The sequence below is a fragment of the Uloborus diversus genome, chromosome 8, assembly GCF_026930045.1.
Source record: "Uloborus diversus isolate 005 chromosome 8, Udiv.v.3.1, whole genome shotgun sequence".
Classification (NCBI taxonomy): domain Eukaryota; kingdom Metazoa; phylum Arthropoda; class Arachnida; order Araneae; family Uloboridae; genus Uloborus; species Uloborus diversus.
This window is the reverse complement of record NC_072738.1, coordinates 587,722-604,896: the sequence shown is the minus strand read 5'-3', so window position 1 is coordinate 604,896 and position 17,175 is coordinate 587,722. Positions and strand designations below refer to the sequence as shown.

Below are 17,175 nucleotides of genomic sequence, written 5' to 3'. Positions count from 1 at the left end.
GTGAATTTTAGACTTCAACAGTAATTGAGTAGAGTCCGTTTAGAATTAACTTTGAGTCATGTGGATTAATTTTGCACCTCTTCATTTTCTTGGTATACCTATAACTGCAAAAGAAACTTCTAGTGCTCCACTCTGCTGGTAAGGTTGTATGGTTACTACTTTTTAACATGCTTTTATTAGCTTCACCTGTATGTGTGTATGTATGTATGTATCTTGTAACGGAATCTTTCAACTCAAATTCCGCCCACTTCCTACGATCAGATTCTTTTGAAATTTGGCACGCGACCTCAGACCCGACAACAGTGCAATATTCTATAATCAAATTAGTTAATTAACTATTAATTGTTAGTTTTATTCCAATTTTAATAAATATTTTGACATAAATTCAACAATGTGAAGAAGAAATTTTTTTTTAAAACTATTTAAAAATGCTCGCAGAAATTGTTTTAAAATATCTATAGAAATCTTTGATTTTTCAGCATCAGATGAAATTTGTTCCAGTGTTCCAAGGTATAAGAACATGAGTTATAATTGTTTTTAACTAATTTCATGCCAAAATTTTGGTGATGCTTCAATTGGCAATTCATTATTGATCAGGCCATTGTTAAACAATACTTTAATTAAAATGTATCTCAAATTTTCAACATACATCAGTAATATAAATATGATTTCCGCACACTACATCAAATACTGAGATGGATTAGCAGCAATTACTCGACAGGTTGAAATGCTTTTAGAGCTCTGGTATTACACCTTAAGGTATAACATATATGTATATATATTCCCCCCCCCCCTTTTTGAGTTCAAGAGACCGCGTTTCGAATGCTGCCCGAGAGAATTATGTTGAAATGAATATTTTTTCGTAAAACAAGTCAAACTGAGCAGAAAAAAAAAAGGAAAAAGAAAATAATAGTTTAAAAAACTATATAAAAAAAAAAAACTTTTGTAGCAAAATAAACTAAAAAATAATCGTTGGATCATGAGTATCTAAAGTAATTGACCAAACACTTAACTTAAATGTAATACGAAAAAGCGTGGGGGGGGGAGGGGCTTCTTAGCAGTTGTCTTGAATTTCTTCCATTTGTTTACATGCAAAACTGTAAATAGACAGCACCCCACGCTTTTTTTTTATTGCTTTTGAATGCTAATTTCAACTGGTTGAAGTCTCTCATTCTGTATTGTAATTGTCTGTGCCAGGTTTTCTCAACCCTTCATGGACCCGCGGACTCGTAAAAGTTTGAAACAGTATCCTAAATCATTGAAGTCCCCTCTCCCCCCTACTCTTTTACAAAAACGGAATAGTGTATTAAAGAACCATTATGTAAGTAGAGTATAACCTCGTTTATCCTGCCCTCGATAATCCGGATCGAAATTGTAGACTTAAAAATGTTTTTTTTTTTTTTTTACAAATAATAGTTTTAGCTTATGATAGTACGAACGAAACTAAAAAAATGCCGAACTTACTTTGATTTAATGAGACGGCGAGAAGCAAAGGGATGTAAGTGCCGAAATTAAATATTTGGAGACAGCCAGTACAAATGGTAAGTGAACCTACCCTCTGTTTTTGGGTAAGAGATAGTTCTAGTAGCCCTGGTAGATGCTGCTATACACAGCATGATTTAGAAAACCTTTTCAATGAAAGCCTACCTGAGACCGAAACTTTAAACTTGCCTTGCTCAAAACTTGAAAATGTCCACTTGCATTCCATTGCCTCTAACTGTCTCAAAAGTTCATTTGCGGTTGATGGAATATAGATTGTTCAATAAATTACGGTATTCGATAATCTATCAAAAATCACGGTGTAATTGGAGCGCCGGCCCGATTCCACCCCAGGCAAACTATTCGATGACAAAACGTTTGCGTGAACCGTGCTTGATTCGAAGCAGAAGACAATGGACTAATAATTCGTTCATGAGAAATGATGCGAAAAATTAGTATTACATTTTTTAATGTCTTGTAAACCATTCTACGCAATTAAATCTCAAACTGTCGTTTTTCTTGCTATAAATGGTACGCCTTCTTACTTAAGGACTAAAAAATCCTCCGTCATGGTATGACGGGTGCAAATTGCCTCTTTATTAGAGGTATTTACCGCAAAATTTGGCTTGTTCAAAAAGATACATATGAGGTAGTGAGAAGCAAAGGGATGCAAATGGCAAAATTAAAAATTTGGAGATAACCAGTACATATGGTAGGTGAACCTCTCCTCTGACTTGGGACATGAGATGGTACTAGTAGCCCTGGTAGGTGCTGCTGTATGGCATGATTTAGATTTAAAAAAAATCAATGAAAGCCTACCTAGGATGTTATCTTTAAACGCGTTTTACTCAAAACTTGAAAGTGTCCACTTGCATCCCTTTGCTTCTCACTGCCTCAAATGAGAAAGAAATGTTTAACATTAATTGGGGAAAAGTTAAATTCATTATTATCATAATGGCTTGAACTTAAAACGGACCGCCAAGTTATTTTTACTCAATATCGGACCAGCAAAGCAGTTGCTTATTGGGTCAAGTTTTGCCTTGTTAAAACAAACACTATTTTGCTTTTCAAAGCTTCCAAAAAATATTATCTAATTATGCATAAAATTATTTAATTTTAAATGATGCAACAATGAAATAATGCCTTCTCGCAAGCTATATCGCGCGAGTTTCATTTTTGGTGACATCAGGAGCGTCACTCGATCATTCGCTATTATATATATGGGGATTTATCTTACCTATTACCTATACTTCTCGGATTATTCCGCTTTCGGATTCTAAGGATTGCCTTGGCCGCAGTTAGTCCGGATAAAAGAGATTACACTTCAAATTCCCCCTAACCACTAACTGCATTTTAATCATAATACTACGTAAATATAGCCATGTCATTATTAAAATCATTATATTCGTAAAAAACATACAAAAAGTGAAAAAAACTTTTAAATAAGAAAATTGTTCTCATCGTCGTAGGTTTCGTCGCTGCCTATCTCCTGGGTCCTATCATATCTTCGTGGGACCGTTGTCGGTCCGCCAGACCAAAAGTTGAGAGTCCCTGGTCAATCAGCATAAAAAAGTATTAAAACCTCTGATGCAATAAAAATAAAAGGGCAATTTTTAAACCTTTAGAATTCTCGTTTTCTGGTGAGAAGATTCGCTACTTTTACTGAAATAAGTATTTGGCACATCAACTTTCTGAAACATTTCAAACGACCCTTAATAACAGGCAACCTTGAACACTATTAATAATTCAATTTAATCGATTTAAACGGTAAAGTTAACTTTAATTATAATTGCTTGGTCACGGGTAGGGAAGACAAGCTTTTAAACTGCTGTTAACAATAAAAACGGATAAGAGTAATTATAAAGCTGATTGTGGGTTTTGGGCTCTTGAAACTTTTCAAATAGGTTTTCGAAGTTTTCTCTGATTCAAAAACCTTTACCGCAAAAGCGTTTTTAAAATTTGTTACAATGTTTTTATTACACTTTCCCTTTTTTGGTTCGGTGGGGATTGGTTGTTCGGTAGGGCAATCGATGCTAAAAAACGAGAACCAATTATACCAACTATGAAGTAATTTTTAAAAAAAAAAGTTAACAAAACTGGACAATTGGTAGTACAGTGTTCAAGGCTGAACTTAAACAAGCATGGAATTATGGATAATGGACATTTGAAACTCTTAAAACTTTGAAAATAATCCAGATTAGTGACTCTTTGATTCAAGTCATCCATTTCAAAAGTTTTGTTATTATTTTTAATTTTTTTTTAACCTACTTGTTTTTGTTTAAGCAGCATCCTCAAATCATGTCACTCTTTAAGGGAGAGGAGGTTCGTGAAATTATAATAATATGTGAAAAAGGAATTGACGAGGGGGGTTCCAAGAATTGGAGGGCGTAAAAGGAAATGTGGCATCAGACATTTTTTTTTAACAATATGCTTAAGAAAAACAGCGTGACACGTGACAAGAGGGGGTGATAAGTTCAAGTATGGCACTTTGTCCAAGGCAGGTAGGGGGTCGAAATTTTTGAAAAAAAGTGACATCATTTATGGACAGCTCCTTACAGGGGTGATTGTGTTCCGGTATTTTATCGAATTTCCGGTATTTTCAGACGTACTTCCGGTATTTTCATGTCCAAAAATACCGGAAGTATGGTTTTTTTTGTTATGCTTTTATCTCCCTACCTCCTCAATTTTTTTAAAAATTGTATAATACTCATCAAATATACCTGCAAGATCCTTAAGATGGACAAATGTCAAGATAACTTGTATAGCACCAGCTCAAAAGTAACTTTGTAATCCATAAAAAATTTACTTAAATGTGCACACAATATTTTGACTCAGAACTATTTAAAACTATGGCAAAGGTGCACTTAAGTAATATGGGGCCAAAGATTACCCCCCCCCCCCCCGTTCTCGCTTTGAAACTTTAAGATATTTTTTGATGAACTCACAATCACCCCTGTCCTTACTTACAGTTATCATTTCTTAATTTCAGGTAACAATACAATACTTTAGGAGTTTCTCGTTAGTTGTATGCCAACAGATTCAATAATGCTATTGAAATGTTAGAGGGCAATTAAGCAAGCACAGAAAATGAAGATTCAAGTAATCCTAAATAACTTTACTCGGATTTTCATTATTATTAATTTTTACTCTTTCCTCCCTCCAGAATCTTCTGTTCTCTTGTGGTGTCTCGAAGAGTGGAAGGATGGTGGTGACGAAATCTACGGAGGGTGTCTACCCCCTGGAGGTGTTTTATATCCCGGACAGGTTCATGAAAAAAGCCGAAGATGAACTCAAAGAGACCTCCGAGAATAGGGAAATAGCTCTGGAGCAGCTGCGCGAACTGGTGCTCAGTAAGTGCATTTAGCTATTCTGCTGTGTGCAGGTAAAGGGCAGTAACTGCAAATTTTTCATTTTTCATCATTTTTGTCATCTATTGGACGTTATCTTTAGTGTGCAAGCTCGCTTATTTGGTTTCCGCTGGAAAAAAGGCTCAAAAATGACGTCTAATTCCAACATTTTCCTATTGTTAGTATTGAATCCAAAACGCGTTTCTTCAAATATCTCGAAAACTCATTTCTGCAGATACTGCCCTTTACCTGCACACGGCAGTATTATTCGTTCTTGTAGAGCAGCCATTTTCAAACTGTATTTCGCGAAACCGTAGGACTACACGATTCAATAATTTAATTAATTATTCACAAAAATATATACAATCGAAAATTTGAATTTGTTTATGACAAATTCGAGTTTTTTTGCGAGCAAGAGATTGCAGCCAGATTTTGAAGCATTGTATTTTCTTATTCTTAAACTTTTTTTTTTCTTTTCGAATTTCTAGCTTCTTTAGTTGATTACTCTATGTTTCTAAAAGTTACAATTTTGCGTAAATATAAACCTATCTTTTCAAAAAAAAAAAAAAATCGAATTAAATAGCAGACGAAAATAACGCGAGAAAAACGCGGTAATTTAAGAGTTATACTCTGGTACATAAAACAGTCCTCAAAAAATAAATGTTCTACAATTTTAAATCGTAATATTAAATAAAAGATAGTGTTAAAAACGAATATTTCAAAGTCATATATTTATTTTAAAGTAGACAAAAGGGAAAAAAAACATTCTAAATGAATGCATTTAAATATGTTTGACATTAAAAATCTAGTATGATTCAAAGCAGCGTTTCTGAACCTTTTTTGTCCCACGCCCATGGACTGGTAAAATTGTTGAAAAACATTTCGCAGACCAGTGTGTATGTGAGTGGGGTTTTTTTTTCGCAAAAAACTATTATGTATTAAAAAATCACTAAATACTTTAATAGTAGCATTTTTCTCTTACTTATTTTTGATAGTATGCAAAGGTAAATTTTTATGTCAGTGGGGGTTAAATCAGCACACCTTACCAAAACCCACAAGACATAATTGAAATAGTGCCCTAAAAATGGCACAGTGTTGTAGATAGAGTTTTGGGCACGTACTATGAAGTCCCAATAATTTCTACTTACGTACCTTTAATTTCATCCTAGGTGAATCATTTACATGATGTAGTCTTTGGCGAGCATTTATGGATGATAATTGAAATAATGAGTAATTACACATGAAATATCTAGAAGCTTTACAATTTTCATGGCAAATATAATGTAGATATCACATTGTTAAAATTCTTTCTAGAGTATGACATATTAAATGAAGTCATTTAGTAAATCAAATCCGAAAAATATTCATTTTCTGCTAGTTGAGGAAGTAACATTATACACTGCGTAAACGAAAACGTAGAGTGAACAGCCTACTTGGCTCTCCGAGTAGCGGTAAATTAAAAAGCGAAAGTTCAGAGCTCGAATTACATGCTGAAACATTATACAGTGTACAATAAAGTCCCTTGATACACTTTTAGTTTCGGAACAGCTGTTGCTATACTCAAAAAAATGGTATCTTGGTATAGTAAAGTGGCCGCTAAAAATTTTATATAATTCAATTGTAATGTTAAATAAAAGATAGTGCAGAAAAGATTGTGTATTTATTTTTTTATTTTAAAGCAGCTTTTCTGAACCTTTTTTAACCCATGGACAGGTAAAATTGTTGGAAAACATGTTGTAGACCAGTGTATGTGCGTTTTTCCCCCCCTTGCTGCACTAAATATTAAAAAACACTAAACACACACTAAACACTTGCTCTCATTCATTTCGGAACAGCTGCTGCTACACTCAAAAAAGTGTCATCTAGGAATAGTAAAGTGGCCATGCGTTAATTAATAAAACCTCCTACGACGCGACCTTGTGGAAAATTGCGCAATTAGCACTCCTATCTCGAAAACGGAACAAAATGGGGGAAAATTATTTGCAAGGTTAAAAACCTCATCAATTTTTTATCAAAAGACACCCGTGAATATCAATGCAAAGGAAAGTACGATTGAAACAAGCATTTGAGAAAGCAAGTGACATCACACAATATTTTTAGAGTAATCATTTAAAACATCCTTCCCTACACTCGAATGTAAATATCCAACATGTAAAGAACGCCATGCAAAAATGTTACGTGAGTAACATCTGTTAAAAAGCTTTATTAAATATTTTCTACTAATTGTATAAAGATTAAAGTCAAGTTATAGGAGGACGAATTTATCAAATGGTTATATATTTATTTTAAAAAATGCTCAGGAGATAAAATAACGAATTAGGCTCACCTCAGAATAGTTTTATTACTTACTAGTGGTACCCGCACGGCTTTGCCCGTAATAAAAGGTCTTTTGGTTCGCCTGTATATTTACAAATAATGTATCGTGAATCTTCTCGCCAACTGGCTTGTACCCATGTTACGGTTCCACGTTATGATAATTTCGTATCTCGCCAATTGGCTTGTGCCCATGTTACGGTTCCACGTTATGTAATTTCGCAATTTACTCGTTCATCTTATGATATTTTTGTTCTAAAAATTGAAATAGAAAAAGAACAAAATCGAATTTTCTAAAAATCGCTTCGAGGTGCACACCCCCATGCTACAAACTAACTTTGTGCCAAATTTCATGAAAATCGGCCGAACGGTCTAGATGCTATGTGCGTCACAGAGATCCAGACATCCTACAGACATCCAGACATCCTTCGGACAGAGAGACTTTCAGCTTTATTATTAGTAAAGATTTTTGGGTACTCATAGCACAAAGACATAACTAAGAAATTTTCGTATAAAAGAATCAAGGAGATATCGTAATTTTAATTTTGGATATGAGTAATTTTGAACAAAAACCTAAACGTTGATAGCGCTAATTTCACCATAACCCTAATATATCATCACGTTATATCCTCATTTCATACTACTTAAACTAAAAACTAGAAGTTTAGAATTCGAAGATTTTGGATTTTTTTAGATTTTTTTTTTTTTTTTCGAAAGAGCACATTATGTGCTCTTTTGAAAAAAAAATGGTTCTCGATCAACAGATTCAATCAGGATATATTTCCTGTTATTCAAAATGAATATATTCGGGGACAAACTTGTTGCCTTTTGATGGAAAATTCAAACTTAGTCCTTTAAGAAGCTAAGAAAAAACTAATCTAGGAGTTAAAATTTCGTTTGAAATTTTAGAGACTAGGGGGCTTGGTTAAGGCCATCTGAAAGATATAGAAAACATATTTAAAACAACAGCTTTTCTAAAAAAAAAAGGAGATATGAACACTTTTGACTCCTCATATGGCTAATGTATCAAGTTAATTTATAATCTGAGATATTTTTTTAAGCACTCCTATTTAACCTTGGAGATGGACTAGGTACTCCATGTGTCACATGAGGGATTAAAAAAAGTGATCTGAGTACTTCATAGAGTTAAAAATTTATTAAAAGTTTTTATCAAAAAGGTATGACGCATAATTATACAGGAAAAATTTGTTTAATGATGTTTTATAGTTTTTTCAAAGAAAAATCTAATAATTAATAAAAATATGACTTCTGTATTTCACTAACAATGCAGTTTTTTTTTTCCGCTGTCTGAGTGCTATCAAACATGCTCAAAATATGATGTAAAAACTTTTTGTCTCAAAATTGATGCTCAAATTGAGAATAAGAATTTTTTGTCACAGTTGTTTAATCATTGCGTGAAAAAAATATTTCAGTACACCAGGACCACTTTTCGTGGAATCGCCTTTATTATCAATCGATTAAATGTCTTTGATTTAATAAATTCGAAGATCGAAACGATTTAAAGATTAATCACTTTATAATTATCTTATTCAAGTGTTTAAATTTAAATAGTAAAGTTCTAACAATTAAAAAAAAATATCGAAACCGAAAGAAATTTCCAAAAAAAAAAAGGGTAACAGAAAAAGAAAAGACAGGAAAAAATCAATAAAAAGGCGAAATTGGCTGCAAAAAAAAAAAGTAACGTAAAAGTACCTACAAAGCTATAGTAGGGGAATGTGGGGCAAAGTGAACTGGTTAAGGTAACTTATTTTTTTCAAAATGACCAATTTGGAAATTTGTTCTGAAAATTAAGTTACATAAAGAAAAAACAGTCAATTTTATAATATAACTTGCATTGAAACATTATTTTTTTATTTTCAACAATAAATTTGTACCTCCAAAAAAAGTTGGAAACTTTTGATTTTTTTATGGGGCAAAGTGAAAAATAAAATATATTCTAATGAAATATTTTCTGTTCGATTATTAAAGATATGTTTGGCGAAATGAAGAAGTAAATAAAAGAAAAAATGAATAATTGAAAAGGAAATGAAACAATAAATAAGTAAAGAAATAAATAAATTAGTAAGCTAATAAGTGATGTTTGCTCTTGTAATGATTGTAGTCAAGAAAACTAGGATTTACTTAAAAGTATTATATTTAACTTAGCGTATGTACAGTAAATTAAAATAACATTATAAATAAAATTGAAACCGTTCTTGGTTTTATAAAAGTTCTGCAACATGCAGTGTAATGAACGAGTGTCCGAATGCGGTTAAGATACATCAGGTAGGAAGCCACTCAATCTCACGGAGCTTAGCTGTTTTCTGTCCACAGTCACCTGTGCTGCCCTCTGAGGCTAGCGCATTTGCATAATGGCGCAGACAAGTGAGAAAAAAATCAAGTAGCAAAATATGGTGAATGAGTAAGAAAAAGAGTGAATGAATGAATAAATAATGAAATTATTAAGTGAAGGAATGTAAAGGAGAGAATTAATAAATGAATACGTAAGTGTATTGATAAAAGATTGAATAAGTAAATGAAAAGAATTAATTCACTTTGCCCTGCATGCATTTTATTAACTCTACAAATCATTTAAAATACAAATAAGCTTATATTAAACAAATAAATACTGCACTGAACATTAGTACGTCTCAATGTATATTTAAAATGTTTATAGCAAGAGTTTTATGATTTAATAGTAACAAAAATAATTTTTGACTTACAACAAAACATTGCAACACGAGTAGTATTCTTAGGTTTTCACAGGTAAATTTTTCGTGATTGGAATAGACTACATGTGTTACTACATGGTTAAAATATTATCAGATAGATGGCGCTAAAAGTAGAGTAAATATTTTTCCTTTTCACTTTGCCCAACATTCCCCTACTTATAAAAGCATAGCTAGTTATCTACCAACCACCGAAACAGTTTAGTAAACTTCATTAAGTACAAGTAGTTAAAAAGTAGCTGAAGTGATTTTGCACAATTTTGCAAAGATTGCAGGCAGGTTTAAAAAAATCATTTCTTTCTCTCTTTCCGTTTTTGTAAAAATTATAATTCTTGATTATATTTAGAGTGATTTACATCATAACAATTCTAAGCTCATATAAAGCACGGGAAAAAAATGCATGGCTCTCTTTACGTTAAATTTGGAGATGGTATACAGCGGATGAATATCATTTAATGAATCCCAAGCGTATTATGTAACACTGATTCCTTCAAGTTCTATTCGTTCAGATTTGCTGCAGTTTTCTTTAGTGGGCTTCAAATTTCAAAACTTTTTTCTTCAGTAAATAAAGAATTGAGAGAATTTGCTGAGAAACTGTACAAGAATTACATAGCATTAAGCTTGTAAGTTGTTTCTATAGCAGTTGCTATGTCTCCAAAGAAAATATTTGTACAGTGCATAGTCCTTAGTCCTTCGCTTTTTTTCTTTTTTTTTTTTTTTTTTAAGTAAAACTTTTTATGCGAGGGCTTCGAAATTCTGATCCTCAACCTTTTTGTGTGTCGGAAGTGACATGGTGTTTTTTTTTAATTGTTGCCAGAAACAACGAAAAATAATAGTAACTACAAAGTTAGTTCTGTTAAACAAATTAATTTCAAGGCTAAATCTAAGCAAGCATATATTTGCGGGTTTTTTTCATTTTAAACTTTTCAAATAGTGCTGGTTTTTGTTCTTTGATTCAAGTCAAGTCATCTGTTTATCAGCCTTGAAATAAGTTTGATAACTTTTATTCAAAAAATTAAGCTATCACAACTATTTTTCTTTGTTTTAGACAGCAGTTGAAAAGTGGATTGAAAGTATTGTTTAGTTTTCTCGTTGTTTGTAATATGTTTTCTTCATTATAATATGCAATTTTGCTGTGAATATGCCTACGTCAGGTGCAGAAAGACCAAGAGCGTGGCGTGAGAAAAACCGCGCGGGTGAAGTTACAGTTCAGAATGCAAAAAAAAAAAAAAAAAAAAAAATTATCTTCTGTCGTGCATTTTTACGAAACATTTTTTTAAAGCCAACCAACGGTAGAACCAAGTGTATTGCATCTCGTTTATTTTAACTAAAATCAAAACTTGAATCAATTTTTGCAGAGAAGATTTATTTTTCATACAATATACAATATATAAAATGTTTTTCACCCACTTATTTAGGGAAATATGTATAATCCCGTTACTATGGAATGCACTATACTTATTTTTGTGGGGTGGATAAGGACCGCATTAAAAAAATCGCATAAAAAATTATTCAAAACTTTACGAGTAGCTGTAAAAAATGTTCTCGCAACAAAATTTACTGTTAAATCGCACAAAAATAAATAAATAACAAATTGCATTAAAAAAAAATCTTTCAAAACTTACGAGTAGCTGTAAAAATTGTTCTCGCAAAAAAATTTACTGTTAAGTCGCAAAAAAAAAAAATAATAATAATAATAATAATAAAATGAAGTAAAAAATAAATAAATAAATAAATAAATTTAAAAAAAACGCCTAAGAACAGGTTTGACTGTTGTGTAGAGTCAGTTGGAGAAACAGGGGCGGATCCAGAAATTTCTCTAAGGGGGGTCAATTTTCAATAGATATCGTTATTATTCCTACGTAAGAAAGTAGCAGTTAAGCAAGGTTGCCCATCATTCCATGCATGAGAGCGGTACCACCTCATATGCTACGGAGTACCCCCCTCCCCAAGTCAAAACCCATTCAAGTTCAGGGTTGGATTTTTTGGGGGGGACAGTGGAAAAAACCATGGCAAATATGGAAAAAAACCGGCAAAAATGGAAAAACAGCAAAAACCTAATTGCAAATAAGTAGCATTATATTGTTAATCAAGAAATAGTGACAATATAATATAAATAATGCACTTTAATATTTTAGTTATGTCTCCCCATGTTACTTCTAATTTATAAGGTGAAAAATAAATAAAAAACAAATGTTGGGATTGCAAAACTTAAGATTTTAAATGTTTGCTAAAACAATTTTTCCAGAATGAGCTAACTTTTATTTCTTTTATTTTATAGTTGCATCTTGATTAAGTATACTTTTAGTATTCTGTAAAAAATGCTATAATAAACAAGCTAATTACATTTTCACTGTAAGTTAATTATTTGTCTTAGATGTTACAAACTGAAATTTTATGTTAATGTTTTGAAAATTTAAAAGTAAAAATGCTCCATAACTTTAAAAGTAAGTTAAACCTTAAATTTTTTTGAACTATAAAAGTAATTAAATTAAAATTTTATAAAAATCTTTTCATGCTTTTACTTTTATATAAAAAGGAAAAAAAAACTGTCCGTAAGTTGTTACCACAAAATTCATTTTTGCCACTTAGGCAAAAACTGGCAAAAACCTATTTTTGCCGGGCGGTAAAAACCGTGGTTTTTTCCATGGGTTTTTCCGTCCCCAGCAAAAACTTGCCAACTCTATTCAAGTTACCTCCCCTTCCCTCCCCCTAAATTTTCAATACCGCAGCCTGAGCCATGGATCATATTCCCACAAAGTTTCATCAAAAGTCACAATTCTTTCGGCTGATATGTTGGTCATGTTACCGTAAGCTTTGATTATATGAGATTACATCTATAAATAGTAGGAAAAAGCACACATGACACGCACAACATGTGGTTTGAGGGGGAGGAGAACTGGGAAAAAAGTTAAGCTCATTAGAGAAATTTGTGCTTTTGAAAATGAACAAAGAAATCAAAATAGCAATACCCCAGTAAACAAACCTAGTCAATTCTTTGAGTTATGACGCGCTAAAAAAACACCTTACAGAACCGAGCAAAAAAAAAAAAAAAAAAAAAATTGACATTGATTCCATGTACTATTTTTTCGGATGTAAGGAATTGGAGTTTAATAATAATCATAATGAAATTCTTCTCACAGGGGGGGCCAGCTGACCCTTTGACCCGCCCCTGAATCCGCCCTTGTGGGGAAAAAGGAGAAATAGAGAGCTCAATGGAAGAAATTAATATTTAAAAGATCTGTGACCCAGTTCCCCCAATTAACTCTAATTTGAATTCCGAAACTTTGAATTCAAATTATGTTTTTCGCAATCACGAGTTGCGACAAGACCCTACTGGTTAGAGTTATTGTTTCTAGAAACGGCTCCCCCCCCCCCAAGCATGTCCCTCCTCCTGGGTGGTTACGTGTGTATAGTTGTGTGTGTAGGCTTAGGTGTGTGCACGTAGGCGTGTGTATGTGTGTAAAGGCGTGCGCGCGTAGGGGAGTGTGTATGAGCATGCGTGTGTAGGACATGGACGCCACCGCCCAGCCAAAGTGTATTCCGGGGGACAGTGCTCAGGACCAGCCGCGCCGCCGCCGGTGGACGGTGGTGCTGCAGCCCTGGTCCAAGCTGAAAAAGGAACCGTAACGTCAAGGACTGTCAAATGAGAACAATAAGCAATCGTGATTGCTCAACAAACTGTATTACCACACTTTAGGAATTTTTGAAATTAAACTATTGGTGAGTAAAGACTAGATAACGTAGGGAAGAGATTCTATGAGTCCCGCTTGTTTCCAAACAACTGTGTACAGGCATCATCATCGTTTGGAGATGACATCGTGAAAAAGGTTGCCTTTTTAAGTTTAATAATCTTGATTTTTCTTTCCAGCAGGTCTATAAAAGCGAAGTAAATTTTCAACTAGTTTACTAGTCAAGTGGAAATTTACTAAAAACATTTATTTATTAATTTCACCTCGGCAGCTATTTTAGATGAGCAATTTACTCCATAACTGCTGTACTCTGGAGTGAATAAAAACTGTTCAGTCTTTTATTCCCCTAATTTTTTTGGAAGATTAAATTGATATAAATTTTACTTTTGAGTGTATTTTATATAAATTCAGCGCGTTTCATTTTATTTAAGCTTTTTCATTTAAAACATTTTATACTTAATTTTATAATTCAGTGCGTCACATGTGACCCACGGGTCACAAATTGAGTATTGCTGTTGTAGAACTTATTAAACTTCTAATCTGATTGTGCATAGTGTGATTATTAAATTATTTACCTAAATTAGCCACATGGGAGGATAAAGGGGATGTTTTCATTTACCCCCTAGCCTCTGGGGTGAAAAGAACATGATTTCATTTGTAGGAACATGATGACAGTTAAATTTCATTTTACGGTAAAAGTTACTGGCAACATGAATGCCGGTAACTTTTACCGTAAATTTTCCGGAAATTTTTTAACAGTGTATTTAAGCCTAATAAACACCTTAACTGCTTTTACTGCAATTATCACGATTAACAGCACAATATTTATTGAAACAAGTAGCAAAAATGTACCAAAACTGAACCAAAAATCGAATGAACGAACACAAGAGAGTCCAACAGCAACTGACGTAATACATATATCTCAAATAACTTCTTGGCCAGCAGTGTTGCCATTGAAAAGAACTTAAGGGTCATTCTTCAAAAAGTGTAACTTTTCTGTCCCACGTATTTACAGTAAAACATTTAAGGAACAATTCATTTACCAATGCTTTTTAATTTCATCAAAAATGTATCTGTTTAAACTTGCCAACATTTTTTTTTAGTAATTATTTTCATTTTAGTAAATTTTTGGTTCACAACATGTGAATTCTCACCTCCGTTGTATGTCACACACCTTGTATGACTGTTTATGTTGCTTAATAACTTGTTTAATTAAAAGCATATACAGTAAACTCCCGATTATCGGCGATCGGGTTATCCGCTGCTCGGATTATCCGCGGGTCTTTTCACTATTTTTTTTAACAGTCATTAAATGCTTTTAAAACTTTTGATCGTGTTATTGTTCGTTTTTAGATTTTACATATGTATATTTTTTACTTTCAATGTTAGCAAATGGAATGTAGCTATGTTTTTAACAAAAATGTAAATGTATGTGTAAGTGTTATTCATATTTTTTAGCTATTGTATACAGTAGTATCGTTTTTTAATTATTATTCTGATTATCCGCGGTTTTCGCTTATCCGCGGTTACCATGCCACACTATTCCGCGGATAATCGGGAGTTTACTGCACTTAATTATTTATTATTCCTTTCACAAGTGTCTCAAATACTAATTGTTTGAGCATATTTAGTTTTTCAATATTGTGTTTTAGTTTGTTTTAGTAGGATGATGAGTCACGTCACACAATAAATTCTCACCTCCGTTACCAAAACACAGAATGCCACTCCTCATTAACACGTGGCAGTAATGACATAAAATTTTATTTCCCATGATACAAGGAAGCCTCCTCTTTATTTTCATTCATAAAGAAGTCGTGAGATTTTCGTCGAAAAACAAGGAGATGGATTTTGCTTTTAAAAAAAAAGTGTGGTTATTGTGACTTCTCACCTCCGTGAACTTGAATTTCAGGGATGTAAATTAATATATATGTATATATATATATATATATATATATATATATATATATATATATATATATATATATATATATATATATATATATATATATATATATATATATATATATATATATATATATATATATATATATATATATATATATATATGGGTCATTCTTCAAAAAGTGAAAAAGTGTAACTTTTCTGTCGCACGCCTTTTACAGTAAAACCTTTTAAAAAACAATAATTTTAATTTCATTAAAAATAAATTCATTTAAACCTGTCAACCATTGTTTAGTAATAATTTTTATTTTAGTATATTTTTAGTTCCTCAGTGGCATGTCACACACCTGGTGTGACTGTTTATGTCACTTAACAACTTGTTTAATTAAAAGTATATACTTATTTATTGATCATTCTCTTCACAAGTGTCTCAAATATTAATTGTTTAAGTATATTTAATTTTTTGATATTGTGTTTTAGTTCGTTTTAGTAGTACAAGGAGTCATGTGACACAATAAATTCTCATCTCTGTTATCTAAACACAAAATGACATTCCTCATTAACACGTGGCAGTAATGACATCAAATTTTATTTTCCATGACGCAAGAGAGTCCTCTTGTTTATTTTCAGCCATAGTTGAAAGTGTGAGATTTTTGTGGAAAAACAAGAAGATATAGATTTTGCTTCAGAAACTTAGTGTGGTTACTCTGACTTCTCTCCTCCGTGAACTTTAATTTCAGGGATGTAAATTAATGTAAAAAAAGAAGTGAACATGTTTTCATATGCTTAACGTGTGCAGATTGTAGCAACGAAGAAAAAAAGTGTTCCCCTGAAAAATGTATCCATTAGGCCTATATTAATGGAAAACTCCTCACCTCCGTGACAGACCTTATCAATGTCATTATTTCTGAGGTGAAAATAAATAATGGAAAGGAAATATATCAGTTTTAGGCTTTCTAACAAATTATAAATTGCCATTATATTCTCAAATTTACTAACTACTATTTTTAAACACACATTTGAACTAAAAGGATAACTATTAATTAAGCCCTTACTCAATTAAGAGAGCTCAATATTAGATTCCCACTAATCATTAAAATAACTCATTGTTTGCACAATTAACAAAATTAATACTTTGATATTAAATTGACATCAGTTTTTAAACATTAAAAGTTTATTTTTTTTTATTTCAGTGAACAAGACATTTTTTAATTTTTTTAATTTATGAGTAAAATAATTGGAACTTAGCTGGGTCATTGTTTATGGTTACTTCTAGCAGGTAACACTTTCATGTAAGAATTTTTAAAAAAGAAAACAAAATTTTTCGAAATTGAAAAATATTTGCGTTCAAAAGTTACATTTTCTGGAGAATAACCCTCATATTCTTTTCACCACACCAATTTCGAGAACAACGAAATACACAATTTGCCTGCAAAAATAATAATAATAATAATAATAATAATAATAATTCATTTTCTTGAAATACGCAACGAACGCGAGTTCAATTACTTCGAACTGTAAACAATCGAAAATATGTTTCGTCTTCTGCGTTTGCTTAGTAAAATGTTAGAGCTTTTCGCCTCTTTGATAGAAATAGGCCAAACATTAAAATCTACGCATTATTAAAAAGGTGGTTATTTTTTTCGCGGTAGAGAAGATAGTTTATGTCTAGGTCTATGTAGAACTAAAAATATTATAGATCACAAAATACAT

At 32.1% G+C, this 17,175-nt stretch overlaps 1 protein-coding gene across 1 annotated transcript in view; it reads left to right on the top strand.

Moving 5' to 3' along the window:
- The window catches only part of LOC129227649 (retinaldehyde-binding protein 1-like), an 82,619-nt gene that overhangs the window by 42,318 nt on the left and 23,126 nt on the right, over positions 1-17,175 (top strand). Inside the window, exon 2 of the mRNA XM_054862239.1 lies at positions 4,643-4,829. Coding sequence (XP_054718214.1) covers positions 4,682-4,829 — 148 coding nt within the window. The 5' untranslated portion in view covers positions 4,643-4,681. The remainder of the gene's footprint in view (positions 1-4,642; positions 4,830-17,175) is intronic.